The sequence below is a fragment of the Salmo salar genome, chromosome ssa20 (genome assembly GCF_905237065.1).
Source record: "Salmo salar chromosome ssa20, Ssal_v3.1, whole genome shotgun sequence".
In the NCBI taxonomy this organism is placed as follows: Eukaryota; Metazoa; Chordata; class Actinopteri; order Salmoniformes; family Salmonidae; genus Salmo; species Salmo salar.
In genome coordinates this window covers 65,583,246-65,610,266 of record NC_059461.1, presented here as the reverse complement: position 1 = coordinate 65,610,266, position 27,021 = coordinate 65,583,246, and the positions used below count along the sequence as shown (strand labels likewise).

The following is a 27,021-nucleotide window of genomic DNA, read 5'->3' as shown; positions in this document are numbered from 1 at the left end:
AATGTGAAATGTCAAAATAATAGTAGAGAGAATGACTTATTTCAGCTTTTATTTCTTTCATCACATTCCCAGTGGGTCAGAAGTTTACATACACTCAATTAGTATTTGGTAGCATTGCCTTTAAATGGTTTAACTTGGGTCAAACGTTTCGGGTAGCCTTCCACAAGCTTCCCACAATAAGTTGGGTGAATTTTGGCCCATTCCTCCTGACAGAGCAGGTGTAACGGAGTCAGGTTTGTAGGCCTCCTTGCTCGCACACGCCTTTTCAGTTCTGCCCACAAATTTTCTATAGATTTGAGGTCAGGGCTTTGTGATGGCCACCCCAATACCTTGGCTTTGTTGTCCTTAAGCCATTTTGCCACAACTTTGGAAGTATGCTTGGGGTCATTGTCCATTTGGAAGACCCATTTGCGACCAAGCTTTAACTTCCTGACTGATGTCTTAAGATGTTGCTTCAATATATCTACATCATTATCCTCCCTCATGATGCCATCTATTTTGTGAAGTGCACCAGTCCTTCCTGCAGCAAAGCGCACCCACAACATGATGCTGCCACCCCCGTGCTTCACGGTTGGGATGGTGTTCTTCAGCTTGCAAGTCTCCCCATTTTTCATCCAAACATAACAATAGTCATTATGGCCAAACAGTTCTATTTTTGTTTCATCAGACCAGAGGACATTTCTCCAAAAAGTACGATCTTTGTCCCCATGTGCAGTTGCAAACCGTAGTGTGGCTTTTTTATGGCGGTTTTGGACCAGTGGCTTCTTCCTTGCTGAGCGGCCTCTCAGGTTGTCAATATAGGACTCGTTTTACTGTGGATATAGATACTTTTGTACCTGTTTCCTCCAGCATCTTCACAAGGTCCTTGGCTGTTCTGGGATTGATTTGTACTTTTCGCACCAAAGTACATTCATCTCTTGGACAGAACGCGTCTCCTTCCTGAGCGGTATGACGGCTGCGTGGTCCCATGGTGTTTATACTTGCGTACTATTGTTTGTACAGATGAACGTGGTACCTTCAGGCGTTTGGTTCATCCTTGGGAGCAATTTCCAGACTTGTGGAGGTCTACATTTTTTTCTGAGGTCTTGGCTGATTTCTTTTGATATAGTTAATGAAGAAATTTGTGGAGTGGTTGAAAAATGAATTTTAATGACTCTGACCTAAGTGTATGTAAACTTCCGACTTAAACTGTATGTGATTATATATATATATATATATATATGCAATACTGTGAATAAAAGAAAACACTGATGATACCACAAACATGAGTCACGTAGCAAAAAAATGTAACTCCTTTATTTGGACTGTCTATCTGATCAATGTTGTAGTTCAGATGATTCAAACAATGTGTGACAGTAAAAAAGTAGAGTGTGTAAGCATGGGATGCAAAATGTTCATTCATAAAACATTAGAAAAATGTTTGGGGAGTCAGAATTAAATATAAATTGTACAAGACAGAGATGCAAAAAAAAAGCCTACAACGTACTGCTTATTTATTATGCCAGGCAGGGACATTGACCACATCTGACAGACCACTGGAGAGGAGGAGTCTCATGTATGACAGGCTGGCTATGTACCTCATAATTCTGCTTGGCATGTGAAAATAATGCCAGACTCATGAAGTGCACTTTCTAACCCATTTCACTGGAATGTAAACATGGGGGTAAACATATTCCTTGGCCAGTTGTTAGTGTTAGGCTAGACTCAAACTCACACATTATGGCTCAGATTGGCCATTTCATCCCCCTCTGCATCCTAAAACCCTGGCATGAACAGACTCAGTTTAGCCTGGCCTAAAGAACTAAGCCTTTTCTACAAGTGGACTGGCTACCTCCTACATGGAGGACTTACTTCAGGTGCCATTGTATGCATTGAGAGAAATTACAACCTGAGCCATATTACATGTCATGCTAGTATGAATGTATTATCAGTTTAATAGCTTAGATTGAGATCATTGGTTGCCTATCTGAATCTGAAATTTGTGAACATTTTTTAAACCATTTGACTCTCTTAGTGAGCATGAATCTATTCATAAAGTCAGATCTATCCAAGAGCCAGCTCAGAGGAAAACCATGACGACTAGGACACTACTCTGGCTCAATAGCCAATCAGAGAGAGAGAGCGGAAGCTGTCACTGTGCATTTCAGGTGACATCAACGGTCTATCAGCCTGTTGCATCTGACAGTTCAAATACACAAGGCCAGGCTATATCAGTCTTCTCTTGTCACTCAAAAACTTCAGGAGCACAGAGCAGAGGGTACACAACATACCCTCATACAGGTCTCACTCACTAGACAGTATCTAGTCTAGTGAGAATGATGATTACAGCAAGTAGATAAGCAGCTGAGGGGGTAAAAGGCATCTGTCATTCTCTACCCAGCTAGCTCGTGTTAGAAGGCTTAGCTACGCGCTTTAGGCCTTACATATTGAGGAGACAGTATATTAATGAGCACTGAAGTGCCAACAGTCATTTTCAGACCCATCATTAGACATCACAGAACATGAAATGGGCACTCCCAGAGGGAGGTAAACAGTGCTATTAGGAGGTATCAACATTGAACTCCAGTCCCATCATCTCTGCTCTCTGGTGGATTTGGAGACATTGAGCACTACTGTGACTGTGCAACACTGCCCTCTCTCAATATCTACAACAATCGTTCAATTAGTGTGGGGGAAAACATGCAATTATAGGAAAAAAGGACAAGTTATTAATATGAAGGGAGAGTAGTAAAAAAAAGTGGAAAAGTTAAGCTTGTAAATAACCATGTTTACTAAACAAATAGACCAGCCATGGCTCTGCAGAAATAAAATGCGAATGGATATCCCTGCCTCGTGATGCAACCAAAAGGTGATCCAAACGTTAAGACCATATACATACATGCACCTCCGCTCTGCCACATTCAAAGACAGAGGTTGTATAGGAGTTTCTGATTCAACACTGATACCACTAAATAAATGTTAGGGTTTTACAATTGGAACACAAAGAGATCCAAACAGGACATATTTCAAGCACCTTAGAAAGTTAGCCAGAATACATTCCCACCCTACGCTTTCTTACAGCTGCACTGGGGTGGGACAGGCTTCCTGTTTAGATGAAGACACTGCGGAGCCGGTGTGAGATGTTGCTCAGAAAACGTACCTCAATCCAGGGATGAGAAATGCGTTGTACACCGAATTGTCCCATTATCCCAACTGTTACAACGAGAATATTGAACCACTGCTAGTTTTGTCCTCGTGGTAGGTAGCAGAAGCCACATCAGCCATTTTGGAATGGCAGTGTCAGCCAATCAGCTCCATTGTTGTTCAACGCGACATGCCAGTCCATAATGGCTGTTGTGGCTATTGAGGGCGAAAACGGCAGTTTACTTAAAAACTAGCAGTCGTTCAATATTCTAGCTGTAACATTTGAGATAATGGGCCAATTCGTAGTACAAACGCATTTCTCATCCCTGGATTGAGGTACGTTTTCCGAGCCATAGCTCACGATGTCTTAATCTGTAATCTTAAACTGTAAGTAAGCGTAGGGCCGAATCTATTCTGGCTACTTAAAAATTATGATTCATCAAATCTCTACACTGGCCATGTTGAGGAGAGGGCAGGGTGAGGAGGTGGGTACTGGTTCATTCTGAGAGGCAGAGACAGCGCTTCTTTTGCATTTTTCAGAGCCAATCATAAATGGGACCTCAGGGTAGAAACGGAATTCATTAAGGTTCCTCACACAGCATAACATAGTGAGGTAACTACTTGAAAACAGATGCACCAACAGCTCCCCTCTTGGAATTGTTTCTTTCATTACCAATGCAATTTCTCACTCAGGCCCCACATAGAACAAACCTCATCAGCCCTTATTCAACCCTATGGGGTTTGCCTCGGCGCTTAACTTGCAAATGAGATTCATCATCATTTTTGTAGTAGGGAACAAAATATCAATGCAGACAAGTTCCAGCCGACACCTTACCGTCAAACCGCCATTCTTTTAACAATTACCATGTATACTGTTGCATTGGCCACTCCAAAAATCATTCTAACATAGGGATTCACACAGAGCCCTTCTCTTTGGCCTAGTAGAGGTGGAGAGGTGTCAGAGCCAGTAATACCCATGTTGGGGGTCAACCCATGCTGGGTACGTGAGGGGAATTAGCCAGGGTGTTGGGTGTCTCTACGTATAGGGCTTAACTAGCTCTGGCTGTAGCTGGGTAGGGTGGTTGTGTAGACAGCTGTAGTTGTGTTTTAGGATCAGAACAGCGCTACAGGCTGGTTGTGTGTGATTAATCGCTGTTCTAGTTCCCAATTCCACAGAGTGTGTGGGAGGCCAAGTGCCTTACTCCTAGTCGGGACACCCTGGCCCTACAGTATCTGGGGGTGAGAGGCGTGTCTCTGGGAGGAAAAGGGGAGAAACATGTAAGATAGAACGCCCTTAAGACAGCACCAATCCTCCATTTTTCTCTCAAAGCTCAACAATCTGAGCCTCATTCTGCTCGTTTTAATGTCACAGTCCTGCAGAAGACATTGAGCATGTTGCACAAGTAACCTCTTCTCCCTCCTGTAATATAATAGTCATCTGTATTCCATTTATAATAAACTTAGTTAAGTATAATAAAGTAGAAAAATATCAGAGAACATATACAGTTGTCGTTTTGTAGTGACCATTTTGCTTTGTTTTTTAAGCATATATTTTTGTGCTGGGCAAGAGAAACTGAACAGGCCTCAGTTGAAGTGAAGTGTCGGTTTGGTTTCTTCTTTTCACTGCTTTTATTTTCAAATTGTTGATGTTCGGTCAATTCCATCTACAGGAAGGAGGATTGGGAAGAAATGATTAATAAATACAAAATGTATTATTTTTTCATTTTGATTTCATATCGTAACTTTATTTCACTCTCTGCCAAATTAAACTATTCAACAACATCAGAAAATTCCAGTTAACCTAAATGTGGTTTTAAATATCAGTGTCATAACACTTCCAAGAAGTTGGATGTGGGAGTGTAAAGCGTGTGTTTTGACTCACCTCCTAAGGCATGCTCTGTCATACTGAGGCACAGTGACTCCAGCGTGGGGTTGATCTCCAGGTCTGCACCTGGAACTTGGCATTCTGGGAGAGACGAGACACAGGTCACTCAGTTATCCCGCTTGTGTGTGTACCATATCTGGACCATAAATCACACTTTTAAAAACACTGACAGATGCATTAGATATGGAGCCGTGTGAATGCGGTTTTTGTAGGGCGATGTGTGTGGGATGTGTAAGCTGCTGTAAAATTGGGTTTAGAAGGCTATGTGGGTGAAATGCATAAAGACCATGTATGATTGGGTTTGGAAGGAGATATCGCTGGGATATAAAAGGAAATGTGAATGAAGGTTGTAGTGAGACATGCACGTGTATGTGTAAAAAGACAGTGGGAATAGAGATTGGAGCAAGGTGTGGCTAGTATGTGTAAAAAGACAGTGGGAATAGAGATTGGAGCAAGGTGTGGATGGTATGTGTAAGACAGTGTATATGATGTTTACAAGTGGTTGGGGTAATGTTTGGGGGAAGGGGGTGCTAGGATCTTACCTTGCTGCTGGAACAGGAGCATGGTTTGCGGGGAGGTGTGGACAGGGAGTGAGTGGGTCCGTTGCACGGAGCTGCGACTCTGGCTTGGCATGCTGTTGCTGCCCCCAGGGTTGGCAAACCACAGGTTCTACAGGGACAACAGAACATCTCTCATCACAAACATGCCACTCATCCTATATGTTCTACACCATGTTAGTCTTCCCAGCACGATGACTACAAAGAGACTTTTCCAGCTATGATAATGAACCAATGCATATCAAAATGCAGTGCTTAACCCACGTGTTGCCCTGGGTATTGCATTGATTAAACTGTCAGCACTTCCTGTGGTTGCACTTGTAAATCTGTCAAAACAAATGTTGTCTAAGGATAGTTCATCACCCTGTGGGTATAATAATGTGTAGTTCAATAGAACAATGTTAAATCTAATGTTGGCTAACTAGCTGAAACCCTCAATGAAAAATACTTCTTAGAAAATAATTTATCTTGTGAATGAATCTGACTTTCCTATAAATTAACTTCAGTGGGTGAATCCCATGCCAACAGGCTATATGACATATGATCCCATTCTATGACTGACCTGTCTGCCCTGGCCTGGCAGTGTGGGGCTGGTGAGGGTGTGGCGTGGGGAGGCAACCCCGATGCCACCTGGACTCAGGAGCCCCATGCGCCCGGCAGGGAGGCCACGAGGGGGCATCTGGAATGCCCTCTGCCCCCTACGTGCCAGACCCCCAGCACTCACAGAGCCTGCTGTGGGGAGGGAGTTGGAACCATATGCCCAGCTAGAGGCAGAGAGAACAGTTGTCAGACAGAGCCCTGGGGGAAATGCAGCTAGAGGAGGCAGAGAGAGAGAACCTGGACAAACTGCATACTAAAGTAGCAGAGAGAGCATGGCACAAAAACTCAGCTGCCATGACAGGAGAGTGATAGATCAAAAGGAGAAGAGAAGTTCAGTGGTCTCACCCTTTCTGTCGGTACACAGGCATGTCCAGCATGGCTTTCCTTGGGAACAAGCGGAGCAGCTTGAGAACCTGCTGCTTCCAGGAGACCAGCCTCTTCCTCTGAGTCTCTGTGAAAGCCTGAGAGACAAGAGAAAATGGTAAGAGACAGACAGAGATAGTGATAGAGAGAGGGTGAGAGATGGTGAGCGAGAGAGAGAGGTAAAAGAGGGAGAGGTAAGAGAGAGTGAGCGGTAGAGAGCACATAGCAGCAAAAAAACAAACAAAAAACAATTCCATTACTTTCTAAGTGCAGTGAAAGTTATCTTTACAACATACAGTTGAGAGGAGCATTACATGTTGTTACACGTCGTTTGCAGCCTTGTCACATTTTAAACCACCAGCTGGCTGAATGTGAAAAAGTTTAAATGTATTTATTTTATAGATGTGGTTTTGCGCGATCTCACCTCATGTGTCAGACATTTCTCAATGAGCTGCAGGTAACAGCTGATATTCTCCTCGTCCGGCCTGGACACCAGTAGCTGAGTGCACACTGCAACACATGGACAGGACAGGAGGTTCACACAATGCTACACAACAAACACACACAAACCTTCCAAAACTCATTCCAAACAAAACACACATCTCCCATCCACAACAACCAAGTGCAACAATTGTCCAAATGCACGATATACAGTGCATTCGGAAAGTATTCAGACTCCTTTACTTTTTCCACATTTTGTTACGTTACAGCCTTATTCTAAAATGGATAACATGTTTTTTCCCCCCTCAATCTAAACAAAATATCCCATAATGACAAAGCAAAAACAGGTTTAGAAATCTAAGCAAAATTATGAAGTAGAGGTCGGCCGATTAATCGGAATGGCCGATTAATTAGGGCCGATTTCAAGTTTTCATAACAATCGGTAATTGGTATTTTTGGCCACCGATTTGCCGTTTTTTTATTTTTTAGTAACTAGAAGCACAAGTCAACTAGGCGAGTCAGATTAATATTAATTAATGAATTAATTATTATTTTCAATGACGGCCTAGGAACGGGGGTTAACCTGTTGGGGATAGGGGGCAGTATTTGCACGGCCGGATAAAAAACGTACCGGATTTAATCTGGTTACTACTCCTGCCCAGTAACTAGAAAATGCATATAATTGTTTGATTTGGATAGAAAACACCCTAAAGTTTCTAAAACTGTTTGAATGGTGTCTGTGAGTATAACAGAACTCATTTGGCAGGCCAAAACCTGAGAAGATTCCAAACAGGAAGCGCTCTCTCTGACTATTTCTTGGCCTTCTTGATCATCTCTAACCAAAACAGGGGATCTCTGGCATAACGTGACATTTTCTAACGCTCCCATAGGCTCTCAGAAGGCGGCAGAACGGTGAATGATGCCTTTGCAGGGCCAGGCTAAAAAACAGTAGCGCATTTGGATAGTGGTCGATCTGAGAACAATGAGACTGGGGCGCGTGCACGAGCCGACACCATGTTTTTATTCTTTCGTCTTTGAACGAAAACAGGGTTTCCCGGTCGGAATATTATCGCTTTTTTACGAGAAAAAAATAAATAATAAAATCGCATAAAAATTGATTTTAAACAGCGTTTGACATGCTTCGATGTACGGTAATGGAATATTTTGAATTTTTTGCTCACGAAACGCGTCGGGCGCGTCACCCTTCGGATAGTGTCTTGAACGCACGAACAAAACGCCGCTATTTGGATATAACTATGGATTATTTGGAACCAAACCAACATTTGTTATTGAAGTAGAAGTCCTGGGAGTGCATTCTGACGAAGAACAGCAAAGGTAATCCAATTTTTCTAATAGTAATTCTGAGTTTGGTGAGTACCACACTTGGTGGGTGTCAAAATAGCTAGCCTGTGATGGCCGGGCTATCTACTCAGAATATTGCAAAATGTGCTTTCACCGAAAAGCTATTTTAAAATCGGACATAGCGATTGCATAAAGGAGTTCTGTATCTATAATTCTTAAAATAATTGTTATGTTTTTTGTGAACGTTTATCGTGAGTAATTTAGTAAATTCACCGGAAGTGTTCGGTGGGAATGCTAGTCACATGCTAGTCACATGCTAATGTAAAAAGCTGGTTTTTGATATAAATATGAACTTGATTTAACAAAACATGCATATAATGTCCTAGGAGTGTCATCTGATGAAGATCATCAAAGGTTACTGCTGCATTTAGCTGTGGTTTTGGTTTTTGTGACATTATATGCTAGCTTGAAAAATGGGTGTCTGATTATTTCTGGCTGGGTACTCTGCTGACATAATCTAATGTTTTGCTTTCGTTGTAAAGCCTTTTTGAAATCGGACAGTGTGGTTAGATTAACGAGAGTCTTGTCTTTAAAATGGTGTAAAATAGTCATATGTTTGAGAAATTGAAGTAATAGCATTTCTAAGGTATTTGAATATCGCGCCACGGGATTCCACTGGCTGTTGAGTAGGTGGGACGCAAGCGTCCCACCTAGCCCATAGAGGTTAACTGCCTTGTTCAGGGGGGATTCGGGGATTTGTTTTTGCAACCTTCTGGTTACTAGTCCAACGCTCTAACCACCTGCCTTACATTGCACTCCACGAGGAGCCTGCATGGCAGGCTGACTACCTGTTACGCGAGGGCAGCAAGAAGCCAAGATAAGTTGCTAGCTAGCATTAAACTTATCTTATAAAAAAACTATCAATCTTAACATAATCACTATTTAACTACACATGGTTGATGATATTACTAGTTTATCTAACGTGTCCTGCGTTGCATATAATCGATGCGGTGCCTGTTAATTTCTCATCAAATCACAGCATACTTCGATAAACGGGTGGTGATTTAACAAGCGCATTTGCGAAAAAAGCACTGTCGTTGCACCAATGTACCTAACCATAAACATCAATGCCTTTCTTTAAAATCAATACACAAGTATATATTTTTAAACCTGCTTATTTAGTTAATATTGCCTGCTAACATGAAATTGTGTCACTGCTCTTGTGTTCATTGCCTGGCTCGTTGCGAACTAATTTGCCAGAATTTTACGTAATTATGACATAACATTGAAGGTTGTGCAATGTAACAGGAATATTTAGACTTAGGGATGTCACCCGTTAGATAAAATACGGACCGGTTTTGTTTTCGAGATGATAGTTTCTGGATTCGCCCATATTAATAACCTAAGGCTCGTATTTCTGTGTGTTTATTATATTATAATTAAGTCTATGATTTGATAGAGCAGTCTGACTGAGCGGTGGTAGGCACCAGCAGGCTAGTAAGCATTCATTCAAACAGCACTTTCGTGCGGTTTGCCAGCAGCTCTTCACAATGCATTGCGCCGTTTATGACTTCAAGCCTGTCAACTCCCAAGATTAGGCTGGTGTAACTGATGTGAAATGGCTAGCTAGTTAGTGGGTGCGCGCTAATAGCGTTTCAAACGTCACTCGCTCTGAGACTTGGAGTAGTTGTTCCCCTTGCTCTACATGGGTAACGCTGCTTAGAGGGTGGCTGTTGTCGATGTGTTCCTGGTTCGAGCCCAGGTAGGAGCGAGGAGAGGGACGGAAGCTATACTGGTAATACTAAAGTGCCTATAAGAACATCCAATAGTCAAATGCATATGAAATACAAATCGTATAGAGAGAAATAGTCCGATAATTCCTATAATAACTACAACCTAAAACTTCTTACCTAGGAATATTGAAGACTCATGTTAAAAGGAACCATCAGCTTTCATATGTTGTCATGTTTTGAGCAAGGAACTTAAACGTTAGCTTTTTTACATGGCACATATTGCACTTTTACTTTCTTCTCCAACACTTTGTTTTTGCATTATTTAAACCAAATTGAACATGTTTCATTATTTATTTGAGGCTAAATAGATTTTATTGATGTATTATATTAAGTTAAAATAAGTGTTGATTCAGTATTGTTGTAACTGTCATTATTACAAAAAAAAAAAAAAAAAAGGAAAAATTGTCAGATTAATCGGCATCGGCTTTTTTTTGGTCCTCCAATAATCGGTATCGGTGTTGAAAAATCATAAATCGGTCGACCTCTACTATGAAGCCCCCCCCCAAAAAACAATATTACATTTACATACAGTTGAAGTCAGAAGAATACATACACTTAGGTTGGAGTCAAAAACTCGTTTTTCAATCACTCCACAAATTTCTTGTTAACCTGTTGGGTCTAGGGGGCAGCATTTGCACGTCTGGATAAAAAAAATGTACCCGATTTAATCTGGTTACTAATCCTACCCAGTAACTAGAATATGCATATACTTATTATATATGGATAGAAAACACTCTAAAGTTTCTAAAACTGTTTGAATGGTGTCTGTGAGTATAACAGAACTCATTTGGCAGGCAAAACCCTGAGACATTTTCTGACAGGAAGTGGATACCTGATGTGTTGTATTGACTTTAAACCTATCCCATTGAAAAACACAGGGGCTTAGGAATATTTTGGCACTTCCTATTGCTTCCACTAGATGTCACCAGCCTTTACAAAGTGTTTTGAGTCTTCTGGAGGGAGATCTGACCGAACAAGAGCCATGGAACGATGATGTCCCATTAGACACCTGGCGCGCGAGTTCATGTTGGGTACCCTCGTTCCAATACGTTATAAAAGAGTATGCATTCATCCACCTTGAATATTATTCATGTTCTGGTTAAAAAAGGCCCTAATGATTTATGCTATACAACGTTTGACATGTTTGAACGAACGGAAATATATTTTTTCCCCTCGTTCATGACGAGAAGTCCGGCTGGCTTACATCATGTGCTAACGAGACGGAGATTTTTGGACATAAATGATGAGCTTTTTTGAACAAAACTACATTCGTTATGGACCTGTGATACCTGGAAGTGACATCTGATGAAGAGAATCAAAGGTAATGGATTATTTACATAGTATTTTCGATTTTAGATCTCCCCAACATGACGTCTAGTCTGTATCGCAACGCGTATTTTTCTGGGCGCAGTGCTCAGATTATTGCAAAGTGTGATTTCCCAGTAAGGTTATTTTTAAATCTGGCAAGTTGATTGAGTTCAAGAGATGTAAATCTATAATTCTTTAAATGACAATATAATATTTTACCAATGTTTTCTAATTTTAATTATTTAATTTGTGACGCTGACTTGACTGCCGGTTATTGGAGGGAAACGATTTCCTCAACATCAATGCCATAGTAAAACGCTGTTTTTGGATATAAATATGAACTTGATAGAACTAAAAATGCATGCATTGTCTAACATAATGTCCTAGGAGTGTCATCTGATGGAGATTGTAAAAGGTTAGTGCATAATTTTAGCTGGTTTTATGGTTTTGGTGACCCTGTCTGACTTGACAAAACATTACACACAACTCTTGTAAATGTACTGTCCTAACATACTCTAAATTTATGCTTTCGCCGTAAAACCTTTTTGAAATCGTAAAACGTGGTTAGATTAAGGAGATGTTTATCTTTCAAATGGTGTAAAATAGTTGTATTTTTTGAAAAATTTGAATTTTGACATTTATTTGGATTCAAATTTGCCGCTCTTGAAATGCACCTGCTGTTGATGGAGTGCACCACGGGTGGCACGCTAGCGTCCCACCTAGCCCCAAGAGGTTAACAATCTATAGTCTTGGCAAGTTGGTTAGGACATCTAGTTTGTGCATGACACAAGTAATTTTTCAAACAATTGAACAATTGTTTACAGACAGATTATTTCACTATCACAAATCCAGTGGGTCAGAAGTTTACATACACTAACTTGACTGTGCCTTTAAACAGCTTGGAAAATTCCAGAAAAGGATGTCATGGCTTTAGAAGCTTCTGATAGGCTAATTGACATAATTTGAGTCAATTGGAGGTGTACCTGTGAATGTATTTCAAGGCCTACCTTAAAAACTCAGTGCCTCCTTGCTTGACATCATTGAAAAATCTAAAGAAATCAGCCAAGACCTCAGAAAAAAATTGTAGACCTCCACAAGTCTGGAAATTGCTCCCAAGGATGAACCAAACGCCTGAAGGTACCACGTTCATCTGTACAAACAATAGTGCGCAAGTATAAACACCATGGGACCACGCAGCCGTCATACCGCTAAGGAAGGAGACGCGTTCTGTCTCCTAGAGATGAACGTACTTTGGTGCGAAAAGTGCAAATCAATCCCAGAACAACAGCAAAGGACCTTGTGACGATGCTCGAAGGAACCGGTACAAAAGTATCTATATCCACAGTAAAACGGGTCCTATATTGACATAACCTGAAAGGCCGCTCAGCAAGGAAGAAGCCACTGCTCCAAAACCGCCCTAAAAAAGCCAGACTACGGTTTGAAACTGCACATGGGGACAAAGATCGTACTTTTTGGAGAAATGTCCTCTGGTCTGATGAAACAAAAATAGAACTGTTTGGCCATAATGACCATCGTTATGTTTGGAGTAAAAAAGGGGAGACTTGCAAGCCGAGGAACAACATCCCAACCGTGAAGCACGGGGGTGGCAGCATCATGTTGTGGGGGTGCTTTGCTGCAGGAGGGACTGGTGCACTTCACAAAATAGATGGCATCATGAGGGAAGAAAATTATGTGGATATATTGAAGAAACACCTCATGACAACAGTCAGGAAGTTAAAGCTTGGTCGCAAAAAGGTCTTCCAAATGGACAATGATCCCAAGCATACTCACAAAGTTATGGCAAAATGGCTTACGGACAACAAAGTCAAGGTATTGGGGTGGCCATCACAAAGCCCTGACCTCAATCCTATATAAGATTTGTGGGCAGAACTGAAAAAGTGTGTGCGAGCAAGGAGGCCTACAAACCTGACTCAGTTACACCTGCTCTGTCAGGAGGAATGGGCCAAAATTCAGCCAACTTATTGTGGGAAGCTTGTGGAAGGCTACCCAAAACATTTGACCTAAGTTAAACAATTTAAAAGGCAATGCTACCAAATACTAATTGAGTGTATGTAAACTTCTGACACACTGGGAATGTGATGAAAGAAATAAAAGCTGAAATAAATAATTCTCTCTACTATTATTCTGACATTTCACATTCTTAAAATAAATTGGTGATCCTAGCTGACCTAAGACAGGGAATTTTTACTAGGATTAAACGTCAGGAATTGTGAAAAACTGAGTTTAAATGTATTTGGCCAAGGTGTATGTAAACTTCCGACTTCAACTGTAAGTAGTCAAACCCTTTCCTCAGTACTTTGTTGAAGCACCTTTGGCAGCGATTACAGCCTCGAGTCTTCTTGGGTATGACGCTACAAGCCTGGCACACCTGTATTTGGGGAGTTTCTTCAATTCTTCCCTGCAGATCCTCCCAAGCTCTGTCAGGTTGGATGGGAAGCGTCGCTGCAAAACTATTTTCAGGTCTCTCCAGATGTTCGATCGGGCACAAGTCCGGGCTCTGGCTGGGCCACTCAAGGACATTCAGAGACTTGTCCCGAAGCCACTCCTGCGTTGTCTTGGCTGTGTGCTTAGGGTTGTTGTCCTGTTGGAAGGTGAACCTTCGCCCCAGTCTGAGGTCTTGAGCAGGTTTTCATCAAGGATCTCTGTACTTTGCTCCGTTCATTTTCCCCCTCAATCCTGACTAGTCTCCCAGTCCCTGCCGCTGAAAAACATTGCCACAGCATGATGCTGCCACCACCATGGTGGCTGCCAGCTCTAGGAAGAGTCTTGGTTGTTCTACACTTCTTCCATTTAAGAATGATGGAAGCCAATGTGTTCTTGGGAACCTTCAATGCGGCAGACATTTTTTTGGAACCCTTCTCCAGATCTGTGCCTCGAAACAATCCTGTCTCAGAGCTCTATGGACAATTCCTTCGACCTCATGGCTTAGTTTTTGCTCTGACATACACTCTCAACTGTGGGACCTTATACAGACAGGTGTGTGCCTTTCCAAATCATGTTCAATCAATTCAATTTACCAATCAAGCTGTAGAAACATCTCAAGGATGATCAATGGCAACAGGATGCACCTGAGCTCAATTTCGAGTCTCATAAAGGGTCTGAATACTGATGTAAATATGGTATATGTTTTTTTATTTTTAATACATTTGCTAAAACTTATAAAAACCTATTTTTGCTTTGGGGTATTGTGTGTAGATTGATGAGGAACATTTTTATATCATCAATTTTAGAATAAGGATGTAACGTAACGTCTGCTGCCTCAGTTTGTATGATGGCAATTTGCATATACTCCAGAATGTTATGAAGAGTGATCAGATGAATTGCAATTAATTGCAAAGTCCCTCTTTGCCATGCCAATGAACTGAATCCCCAAAAAACATGTCCACTGCATTTAAGTCCTGCCACAAAAGGACCAGCTGACATCATGTCAGTGATTCTCTCGTTAACACAGGTGTGAGTGTTGACGAGGACAAGGCTGGAGATCACTCTGTCATGCTGATTGAGTTCAAATAACAGACTGGAAGCTTTAAAAGGAGGGTGGTGCTTGGAATCATTGTTCTTCCTCTGTCAACCATGGTTACCTGCAAGGAAACACGTGCCATCATCATTGCTTTGCAGAAAAAGGGCTTCACAGGCAAGGATATTGCTGCCAGTAAGATTGCACCTAAATCAACCATTTATCGGATCATCAAGAACTTCAAGGAGAGCGGTTCAATTGTTGGGAAGAAGGCTTCAGGGCGCACAAGAAAGTCCAGCAAGCGCCAGGACCGTCTCCTAAAGTTGGTTCAGCTGCGGGATCTGGGCACCACCAGTACAGAGCTTGCTCAGGAATGGCAGCAGGCAGGTGTAAGCAGAGGGCACGCACAGTGAGGCAAAGACTTTTGGAGGATGGCCTGGTGACAAGAAGGGCAGCAAAGAAGCCTTCCCTGTGGCTCAGTTGGTAGAGCATGGTGTGTGCAACGCCAGGGTTGTGGGTTCGATTCCCACGGGGGGCCAGTACAAAAAAATGCATGAAATGTATGCATTCATTACTGTAAGTCGCTCTGGATAAGAGCGTCTGCTAAATGACTAAAATGTAAATGTAAGCCACTTCTCTCCAGGAAAAACATCAGGGACAGACTGATATTCTGCAAAAGGTACAGGGATTGGACTGCTGAGAACTGGGGTAGTCATTTTCTCTGATGAATCCCCTTTCCGATTGCTTGGGGCATCCGGAAAAAAGCTTGTCCGTAGAAGACAAGGTGAGCGCTACCATCAGTCCTGTGTCATGCCAACAGTAAAGCATCCTGAGACCATTCATGTGTGGGGTTGCTTCTCAGCCAAGGGAGTGGGCTCACTCACACTTTTGTGAGTGAGCTATGAATAAAGAATGGTACCAACACATCCTCAGAGAGCAACTTCTCCCAACCATCCAGGAACAGTTTGGTGACAAACAATGTATTTTCCAGCATGACGGAGCACCTTGCCATAAGGCAAAAGTGATAACTAAGTGGCTCGGGGAACAAAACATCAATATTTTGGGTCCATGGCCAGGAAACTCCCCAGACCTTAATCCCATTGAGAACTTGTGGTCAATCCTCAAGAGGCGGGTAGACAAACTAAAACCCACAAATTCTGACAAACTCCAAGCATTGATTATGCAAGAATGGGCTGCCATCAGTCAGGATGTGGCCCAGAAGTTAATTGACAGCATGCCAGGGCGGATTGCAAAGGTCTTGAAAAAGAAGGGTCAACACTGCAAATATTGACTCTTTGCATCAACTTCATGTAATTGTCAATAAAAGCCTTTGACACTTGTGAAATGCTTGTAATTATACTTCAGTATTCCATAGTACAATTTGACACTGAAGCAGTAAACTTTGTGGAAATTAATATTTGTGTCATTCTCAAAACTTTTGGCCATGAATGTACATGTAAACCTACTCAGCCCTGTAAAAGCCTTGTCCTCTCTTACCTTTACCCATGACACGCGTGAACTGGCCAGCAATGTCGCCGTCTGAGATGGGTGTGGCTGAGGACTCTCCGTCGCAGGGAGGGGGGTTGTGGGGCTGGAAGCCCTCCTGGGCCAGGTCCTTGTCCTCTCCAGGGTTGGTGTGGTCTGAGGGGGATCCTCTGTGGGAAACACTGGGAGGACTGTAGCTGTAGACCTTGATAGGGGTGATGATAATCTGCTGTAGTTCCTGTAGGGCGTTACGCAGGTTGCCCCCCTCCAATATATCCTGTTGGATCAATCATAGCATTATCTTATTAGCAAAGCGGTCTTGAAGTATGACAGGAAATTTTCACGGAACTTGCTGGTTAACTTTTAATTGAAAAAAAATGTGAGTCGTATCATATCTAAAATATTGGTGATTATTATAGTGGATATTTTCATTCACATTTAATTGGATTTCTCCATATAAGCCACAGGGATCCAAATGGAAACTAACAGTTAAGTTGTTCAGAACAGCATGCCTATCATAAGATAAAAATGAATCTGAAATGCTTTTAAAATAATAGTGATGACAGCATGTGATTTACCTTCTCTAAAGACTTGAGAACGCTTGGCCTCTCTCGTAGCTTCTGGACACTCAGGGCTATCTTGTGCCGCGCACCTTTGGTCACATTCTGGAAGAAGACGACAAAGAGTTAACAAAAGGAGGAATCATTGCTCACAGAAACATGGACATCCAGATATCCAGTTACTAAATAACACTTCTGATCACCATCTGTTTCATTAAAGCTATGGAGCAGAGCCAAGACATTTATCTGTGCTGGGAGGCTGTGTATAACTGTAGGGTGCAGCGATTATTAATTTCATGGCTCATTGAGGCATCACTATGCTGGAAAAAAAGCTGGCCGTAACACTGATGAGGAGGGCAGGGGAAAGAGAGGACTAACGAGAGAAGCTGACCAACCTGTGACAAACGATGACAAACCTGTGACTCCAGGTGGTGCTCTGTCAGAATCATCATCTCCTCATAAGTCATCTGGGAGAAAAGTGCTGCGTACTTATGAAGACGGAGGCTCTTCAGCCACATGGGCACATCTGAAACAGAAAGTAGAAAAACAACATGCTCAGAAGTTGTTATTGTTCTCCTGCTGAGTCCTTGTAACTCTAGTCCATAAACAATGAGAAGGATAGAGCTCTAACGAATATTATACAACGGGTGCGTCTAATCCTGAATGCTGACTGGTTAAAACTGAATTCCAGACGGTGTCTATTCCACAAGTCGCCACCGGCTAAAATCTATGACATCAAAATGCCTATTTACTCTGTTCCACCTGACTGTGCAATCCACTGTCATCGGCCCAGCCAGGCAACTTAGAAACTTGATCTCCACTATAAAAAGCGTCAAGATATTCTCACATTTCTTTTAGACTAACATTTCGTTTTCAACAGCGGAGATTTGTATAAACCTTGCTGTCTGTCTCTCCGACATTTGCAACATTGTTTCAATATTCAAACTGAATCTCCTGTTGTCCCATAGTAATGAACGAGTCGGGAGTCGACGAGACAGACAGGCAGGCAGAGTTTCTCAGCCAGTCGAAATTATGAATTAGCTGGCATAATCTTTATGGATATATACAAAAAAATGTAAATTGAAAAAAGGTACAACAAAAAGCAGCTAATTTGCAGTCTTTCCAGCTTCAGTTTGAAGGGATTGTGTTGCTGTAGCTGTGTTGTTGGCTAGCTCCTCTGAACAACAGTGTCCTGACGAGTGAGCACATTATCTATGCCAGGTGAAATTGCGCCTCATTAGCTCATTGTTATGGATGTATCCAAATAAATGTCACTAGAAAACAGCTTAAACAAATGCAAATACTTTGCTGTTACTCTGGCTGACTACGTTAGCCGTAGTTGGCTAGCTAGCAAGCAAGGGATAAGAACGTTGACAGCCAGTATGGCAATGGAACACTTAGAACGAACGACTGGGTCGCGTCCATTGATACAGAACAAAAAGACAATGACTGGGTCGCGTCTTCAGCAACCATAGATTTGTGTCGGGTCTATATATTGTGGAAGGATGAAATAGTATGAATAAATTAATCAAAATAATGTTTCGTCATGAAAATATGTCAGTCATTATTTGAATATGTTGGTAACACGTTGTATAAAAGTGATAATGCCCTCGAAGCTGGTGTTTGGAGACTAACAACACCTGTGCCAATATATCCTCCAAACACCGGCTTCTCAGGTATCACTTAAATAGATACTGCTGTGGAATGCTTGACGCATCCGTGCAGTGCATGTCAAAATAAACACTTCAGATCTATTAGTTGGAGAACGCTGTCCTACTTCATTGTCATGGACATCTGGAGCACACGCAAACAAAAAAAACTGAAACACGAGGGGAGACAAAAAAATAACATCCCACTGACTGGGCAATTCAACCATTGCCAAGTGCAGTAGCTGTTGGCATGTCATGACTTTTGCCAGAGTGAAATACCAACAACAGTGTGGCCTGTTGTTAGCTTTGAACCCCTGGCGTATTATGGTTGACCTCCTGACCTTTCATGCCACTGCCATCCTCCTGGAAGGTGTTTCTGGAGCCCTGGTCCTCAGTCTGCTCGCTGCCTGAGGATGCCACACTACTCTGGGGGGACAGGGGGGCGTGGTCAAAGGCCTGTCGCCCCCCCAGGTCATCCTGGCTCAGCCAATCTGCGCCACAGACCTGGGAACTGGAGGGGATTAGGGACGAAGACCTCTTCAGAGGACTGGGCTGGCCCATCTGACCCATGCCTGGCAGGGGACACAGTAGGGTCAGGATGTTAGAGACAATCACAGTAAAGCATCCCTTTAATGAAGGCTAGGCCTAAACAGAGAGATTCTTTAGATGGGACAATCATTAAAAAGATCACGGACTAAATAGTTGATTAATAGCATGATTACATAACCACATGAAGAAAAAGTTGTATTGTATCTTGGTTATGTTTAGCATATTCCTCTTCACCCAAACATGTCCTTACTCTCACTCAGTCTGTCTTGGTAGGAGATGTGAGCCACTGACCTGCGTTGTTGCTGTTGATGGGCGAGGGCATCCCACCCTGGAAAGACATGTGTCCGTTCTGCCCTGCAGGGGAGGAGCTAGAGGAGGGGGGCTTGTCCAGCCAGCCATGGCCAGGGTCCAGGACCTCTGCGGAGCCCGGCCACTCATCTGAGCCCTGGCGGGGGTGGTAGGGGCCAGAGGGGGGCCGGGAGGGCGCTGGGTAGCCGCTGGAGAGGTGCTCCTCCAGGTGGTTGAGCCACATGGCCAGCGAGGTGCGGTCGTCCAGGGTGGTGGCCGGGTGGATGAGGGCGTAGGACAGCAGCTGTCTGCTCTCCTCCACAAACAGACTGCTCTCGATGGTGTGGCTCAGCACTTTCTGCAGCAGCTTCATGTACTCACACTTGGCCTCGCTGTTGCGGGGCTGCAGCAGGGGCAGGTGGGACAGCAGCAGGGACACCGCCTTTTCCATGGGCTCCAGGTGCCACTGGCTCACAATGTCTGGAGAGGTGAAGGACAGAGGGGCAATTGTTTACAAGTAAATTACATTTTTACAGGTTGTAGGTCTATCTGTTACATGGTTTTTAAACGATAAGATAGGGTGTACCGGTAATACAATATGACTAATCCAATAGGGTTTCAAATGTGTTCTTCAGAAATCTGCAGTTATTAGCTACCTGCATTGTTTGCCTCTGCCTCCAGGATGTGGATCTCAGTGCAGTCTGCCAGCCAGTGCTCCAGGCAGATGTGCAGGAAGCGGGCCTGGGTACGAGATGCTCTCTTCAGCAGGGACAACAGCGCCACCGTCTGCTCACACTCGTTCCAGCCCTTGAACCAGTCCGTCAGGATGCCCACCTGGTCTCGGAACATCATGGCGCGTTCCCAACGGGAAGGGGGGCGGGTATATGTGGGTGGGGGTTAGGGGGAAGACTGCTTGCTCACACACAGGTTCACTCTGGCCCCGCTCAGCGGCTGCTTTTACACAACAGTCCTGGGATCCCCTCAAAGTGGAGCGAGGGGCCCTCACATGGTTCAGGTGCAGGAGATGGGGGTGCTGAGGGGAGGGCTGGGAGAGGGTGTGTTAAATCCAGCTGGCTGTGTCTTAGACAGGAGGGTTCTCTCTCAGGTACATCAGTATCAGCATCATCCAAATCCTAACAAATCAACGGAAAGGAAAACTACATAAGATACACTGAACAAAAATATAAACATGTAAAATGTTGGTCCCATGTTTCATGAGCTGAAATAAAAGATCCCAGAAATTCATACTCACAAAAATAGTATTTCTCTCAGATTGCGCACAAATTTGTTTACATTCCTGTTAGTGAGCATTTGTCCTTGCCAAGATAATCCACCCACCTGACAGGTGTGGCATATCAAGAAGCTGATTAAACAGCATGATCATTACACAGGTGCACCTTGTGCTGGGGACAATGAAAGGCCACTAAAAATGTGCAGTTGTCACAACACAATGCCACAGATGTCTCAAGTTGATTGACATGCGGACTGCAGGAATGTCCACCAGAGCTGTTGGTGCCAGAGAATTGAATGTTCATTTCTCTACCATAAGCCGCCTCCAACGTTGTTTTAGAGAATTTGGCAGTACGTCCAACCAGCCTCACAACTGCAGACCACATGTATGGTGTCTTGTGGGCAAGCAGTTTGCTGATGTCAACATTGTGAACAGAGTGCCCCATGGTGGCGGTGGGGTTATGGTATGGGCTGGCATTAGCTACGGACAACGAACATAATGCTAAAAAAATACAGTAATGAGATCCTGAGGCCCATTTTTTTTAAGGTATCTGTGACCAACAGATGCCCATCTAAATACGCTGTGAAATCCATAGATTAGACCCTAATAATTGTATTTCAATTGACTGATTTCCTCATATGAACTGTAACTCAGTAAAATCTTAGAAATTGCATGTTGCGTTTCTATTTTTGTTCAGCATAATTTAACCAGGAATTTGATGCTAGTACTGAACCCTGATCATGACGATGAAATCCCAATACCAGAAATGCTGCTCATGCAATAAATTGAACTAACCAATATCAACATGGTGGCATGACTACCACAGACCACAGGCTTAAGTCAGGGCAGTCTACAAAACACATTTTTTGTGGTTATTTCAATATACTGTGGCTCCAATATAATAACCATAATGTGAGGCAAACACAAACTTACAACAGGGGCCAATCACGAAATCTGACAACGTTTCCATACAGTTTCAGAAATGTTGACAGAATGTTTGTTCGGCATGGTGGGATCTTTCTGTGTCTGTAAAATTAATGGGACAAATTGCGGTGGAAACTATTTATTGCGCATTTGTTGATTGAACAACCATGTCAAGGTATATTTGCAGTCACGCGATGCTATGTTGTGTGATCTTCCCACTACTACTTAAAAAAGCATTCAGTTTATTAGGCTACAGATGCAATAAGTTATAATGAACTTAACGGGGTGGTGAAAGTGCACGGTGGTGAGCTTGAAGCTCCTTTTCAATAAATATGGAGGGTCTTCATTTGTACACTACCGGTCCAAAGTTTTAGAACTACTCATTCAAGGGTTTTTCTTTATTTTTACTATTTTCTACATTATACAATAATAGTGAAGACATCAAAACTATGAAATAACACATATGGAATCATGTAGTAACCAAAAAAAGTGTTAAATGAAATTATATTTCAGATACTTTAAAGTAGACACCCTTTGCCTTGATGACAGCTTTGCACACTCTTGGCATTCTCTCAACCAGCTTCCTGAGACCTGGAATGCATTTAAATTAACAGGTGTGCCTTGCTCAAAGTTAATTTGTGGAATTTCTTTCTTAATGCATTTGCACCAATCAGTTGTGTTGTGACAAGGTAGGGGTGGTATACAGAAGATAGCCCTATTTGGTAAAATACCAAGTCCATACATGATGAAACTGGCTCTCATGAAGACCACCATAGGAATGGAAGACCCAGCGTTAACTCTGCTGCAGAGGATAAGTTCATTAGAGATACCAGCCTCAGAAATTTCAGCCCAAATAAATGCTTCACAGAGTTCAAGTAACAGACACATCTCAACATCAATTGTTCAGAGGAGACTGTGTGAAACAGGCCTTCATGGCCAAATTACTGCAAAGAAACCACTACTAAAGGACACCAATAATAAGAAGAGACTTGCTTGGGCCAAGAAACACTAGCAATGGACATAAGACCAGTGGAAATTTGTCCAAATTGGAGATTTTTGGTTCCAACCATCGTGTCTTTCTGAGACGCGGAGTGGGTGAACGGATAATCTCTGCATGTGTATTTCCCACCGTAAAGCATGGAGGTGGTGTTATGGTTTGCTTTGCTGGTGACACTGTCTGTGATTTATTTAGAATTCAAGGCACACTTAACCAGCATGGCTACCACAGAATTCTGCAGCGATACGCCATCCCAGTTGGTTTGGGTTTAGTGACACTATCATTTGTTTTTCAACAGGACATTGACCCAACACACATCCAGGCTGGGTAAGAGCTATTTTACCGAGAAGGAGAGTGATGGAGTGCAGCATCAGATGACCAGCCTCCACAATCCTCCGACCTCTATCAAATTGTGATGGTTTGGGATGAGTCGGAATGCAGAGTGAAGGAAAAGCAGCCAACAAGTGCTCAGCATATGTGGGAACCCTGTTGGAAAAGCATTCAATGTGAAGCTGGTTTCGAGAATGCCAAGAGTGTGCAAAGCTGTCATCAAGGCAAAGTGTGGCTATTTGAAGAATCTCAAATATTTTGATTTTTTAAAACCTTTTTGCTTACTACATGATTTCATATTTTTGATGTCTTCACTATTATTCTACAATGTAGAAAATACTAAAAATAAAGAAAAACCCTTAATGAGTAGGTGTTCTAAAACCTTTGACCGGTAGTGTATGCTGTGAAATAATGATCGGCGCTTAGCTACCAATTAACAAATAAGAATGATCTTGCTCATATCCCTCTCATAATATAACCTAACCAGTTCAATTTATCAGCGAACTGTTGTCTAGAGAGCATGCACGGAAATACGTTTTTTGCCATTTATGGTAAAAGTTTGCTTGTGTGACAAACTTTCTTTTTTTATTTATTATTACTTAAAATAAATCATTGATAGAGTGTAAAATGTATGTTTTTTTTATTCAGTACATGAGAATTATTGCGCAAAAGTGTTCATGTGCACTAAGTCATCACGCACAGCCTTTCACTCACAAGTCAGTTTTGATGGAAACAAACCGGTGGGAAAAAGTGCATATTTTTTATGCATAATTTATAATATTCGCATGAAAATCTGTCACAAATTGGATGGAAACCTAGCTACTGTTCGCTTTAAAATGTATGTCAAACAAAAAACAATGATTGCAAAGTAAAACAAACCATACAACTCTATGCACAATGACTACTTTTAACAATTTACACTGAACATTTCACCAAAACACATTTACTTGGAGAATAGAATGACGGCACAGACATTATGTTAACATATTTTGCATATGCACAGTTCTTCATCAAAAGAAATTGCGTCCCTCTCGTGACAGCGAAGATAAAAAAAAAAGAAAGAAGTTGAAAAGTACATTGCCTGCAATTCTGTTCATTTTCCCATGGGGCATAGAGAAAAAGATGCCATTTTAAAGCAAGTTTGTTGCAATTCTACACATTTTGCCATGGGGCACAAAGAAGGTTTAGCAATTTTATAACTCATGTCATGCAATTGAACTTATTTTGCCTTAGGGCGGAGAGAAAAAATAGCAGTTTTACAGCTAACTCACTGCAATTCTACACATGTTGCCATAGGGTGTAGGCAAATGTTTGCAGTTTTTAATATAACTAATGGGCCCTACCCTGGTCGGTATTTCGACAACGCTTACTACAAGTTTAGATAGCTAGCCGCTAGACTAATTTACCAATCTAAAAACATTTTGTTGACATGGGCGGGCTAATTGAGTAACTGCTGTGATGCACAACCAAATTCAAAATGGCACCTTGTGCATTATATTATTCTTTCAACAGTAAGTTGAGACCCCGACTGAGTAACTAATTTTTTGTAATAATTGTTTTAATTTAAATTGGTCTGCGGGCCTACAAACAGGGGGGCCATGCGCGCCAGTTGTCCATCCCTGATCTAGGCTACACGTGTGCTCAAGCCAACAGCTCGAGGAAGGCGCTATTAGCTAGAGTGCACGTGCCAATACCAGAGTGGGCACATGCTATATAAAGCATAACAAATTTGACTGAAAATAATCAGTAGAGTTGAAAATATGATGGAAACCCATTTATCTTGTATTTTTTATTCCTTACATGAAAATAAATACCTTTTGTGGTAAAATGATGTGCACTACCTCATCACGTACTGCTTTTGATCTGCAACAAGTCAATTTGATAGAAACATCTCTGGTAAAATGTGCATATAGTTTTTATGCTCATTTTAGAATATTCACATGAAACTTTTGCCAATTGGATGGAAACCTAGCTAGTGTCACTCTGTTACGGTGGAATTGCCAGAGTAAAGATGGTCTCTGTACAACACGCTAATATTTAGGCCAGCTAATCATAATGCAGGATAATCAGCTTCATGGTGCAGTGAAAGTAGAGCACATTATTGCCAGCATCATCACTTCAGCATCAACACAGAGAACTTCCATGCAGTATGCATGCACATTTCTATTGACCATTCAGCCAACATCTGTGAATGTTTGATAAAGCCAACATCTAGGCCTAACTGCCGAGTCAATGCATGAGTTTGTTTGACTTGAAGCTAAAAACAAAGAGTACATTATCTCCATGGCTGTCATGTATTCTTAGAACAATAAATACTATGTGATGACTTGCAATACAGCTTGCTACAGGGTAAAGTAATGGCGTCACAGGTTGCCAATAGGCCTGATCAATCAAATCTGAAACAGTCATCCAACCCTCCCAGTATTGCAATGACCACCTGACTTGTGGGTATAGAACTTGCAATGCCTAGTTGTTATGTAGCTATGTTTCATTTACATAATTAGAACCAGCCTGGCCTCATAGGCTAGACGTAACATGGTAAATGTAAGTCCGGGCGCTCAAACTATAATATGTTACGTTTGGTATGGTTACACAAGACAGGTGTTAACTTATGGTAAAAACGAAAGTAGGGTGGTTGGTCGTAGGGTGGGCGTATAACGAGAACTTCTAGCAACCCAAAGGTTGCGAGTTGGAATCTCTTCACGGACAACTTTAAGTAACTTTTCAACAAATTACTTTTTAGCTACTTTGTAACCCTTCCCCTAACCCTTTAACCTAACTCCTAAACTTAACCTTAACCCCTAATTCTAACCCCTAGCTAACGTTAGCCACCTAACCAGAATTCATAACATATTGTACGTTTTTGCAAATTCGTAACATATATACGAATTGTAATTCGTAACGTATCATACGAAATGGGTGTTGGACATCCACAAATTAATACATACCATACGAAACGTGACATATCACACGAAATGGAGTGTCTCGGATTTACGTACAGAATAATACGAAACGCTCTGAGACCAGCCAGCAACCTATAGATATTTGTCCAAGTTTTTAATAACAGAACTTAACGTTAGTATCTAAATTCTGGCCAGGATGGTCTGTATTAGTAGTAAGTAGCTAACAAATAGGAGGGGTATGTTATTCTAACTAGGCTAACGTTCGCGTAAGACAGTCCAGAAACAAGGGCCTATCTACATAGCTAACGTTACTCATTTACGTTAGCTAGTTTGTTGGTAGACGTAGCAAGTTTGCCAGTAACTATGTCAAACGTAGCTAGCTAACGTTAACTCGCAGCCTTAGCTGTGCAAGTTAGCTTGCTAGCTACGTTTCACCAGGTCATACATGTAGTTAGCTATGCTAGTTAGTCAGAAAACGTAAAAACAAACCTGTGTGACAACGGTGACGTTTCCAGGGTACGGCTGTTGCCAGGGTGGATTTGATGGGCTAGGGGCCAGTTAGCTAGCTAAAAACTAGCACCAGGCCTTCACCGTGTAAATAGATGAGGGATTCAGGAATGGTAACGTTACTGTTTTTCAGTAGCGATGTTGGAATGTCTCTCTATTTTTCATCTCGTTAAACGACATTTGAGTCCTCGCGTTGCAAAGGTCCTCCATGGTCCATTTAGCAAAAAACACGTCAGATTACATACATTATATCCACATCCCACCCTCCAACCTCTAGCGGTTGGTTTGTTTACCTTCTTTGTAAATTGTCACTTGTTAGCTAGCTAACGTAGCAGGTAGCTATTGCTTCATTTATAAACGCTGGATGAGACGAAGATTTCGATCCAACAGTTGTCGTTGGTTGCTTTGAAAATAATGATTTTCTGATTATTTCAAAGGTAACATTTAAAACAGTCTAGCTATGTACAACATGTTTATTTGAACACAGAGAAATAGGGAAAGTACGCTTGGCTCAATCTAGCTAGCCAACTTCGATTCAGAGTTGACGCAACGTCGGAGACGAACGTAAGGCGTTTGGGAGGGGTAAACAAAGACAAAAGTTCCCCATCTAGTGGATTAAACGCAAACACCCACACCACTACTAAACTGAACTTGATCGATATGATCACAGAGTATCCATTATATTGACCAGATACTCAAGTGGCCACTCTAACAATGGAAATAAATGTCTTAAAAAATGGAAGGCAGA

At 42.1% G+C, this 27,021-nt stretch overlaps 1 protein-coding gene across 3 annotated transcripts; it reads right to left on the bottom strand.

The window, feature by feature from the left end:
• Positions 1–1,269: 1,269 nt before the first annotated feature.
• On the bottom strand, positions 1,270–27,009 carry LOC106581162 (protein Smaug homolog 2). Of its 3 annotated transcripts, XM_045703795.1 has the most exons (14): positions 26,256–27,009; positions 22,877–23,019; positions 20,038–20,514; positions 19,385–19,861; positions 18,886–19,116; positions 17,291–17,421; positions 16,914–17,000; positions 16,348–16,612; positions 6,953–7,038; positions 6,511–6,626; positions 6,128–6,329; positions 5,551–5,677; positions 5,006–5,089; positions 1,270–4,787 (listed from the first exon to the last, which is right to left on the bottom strand). In XM_045703795.1, the coding sequence occupies exons 3-14, from the start codon at positions 20,231–20,233 to the stop codon at positions 4,759–4,761; spliced, it is 2,031 nt and encodes a 676-aa protein (XP_045559751.1). In that variant the 5' UTR covers positions 20,234–20,514; positions 22,877–23,019; positions 26,256–27,009; the 3' UTR covers positions 1,270–4,758. The 3 variants fall into 3 exon arrangements, with proteins under 3 accessions (XP_045559751.1, XP_014018507.1, XP_014018509.1); XM_014163032.2 differs by lacking the exon at positions 22,877–23,019; XM_014163034.2 differs by lacking the exon at positions 22,877–23,019 and having other exon boundaries at positions 17,312–17,421.
• Positions 27,010–27,021: the final 12 nt, after the last annotated feature.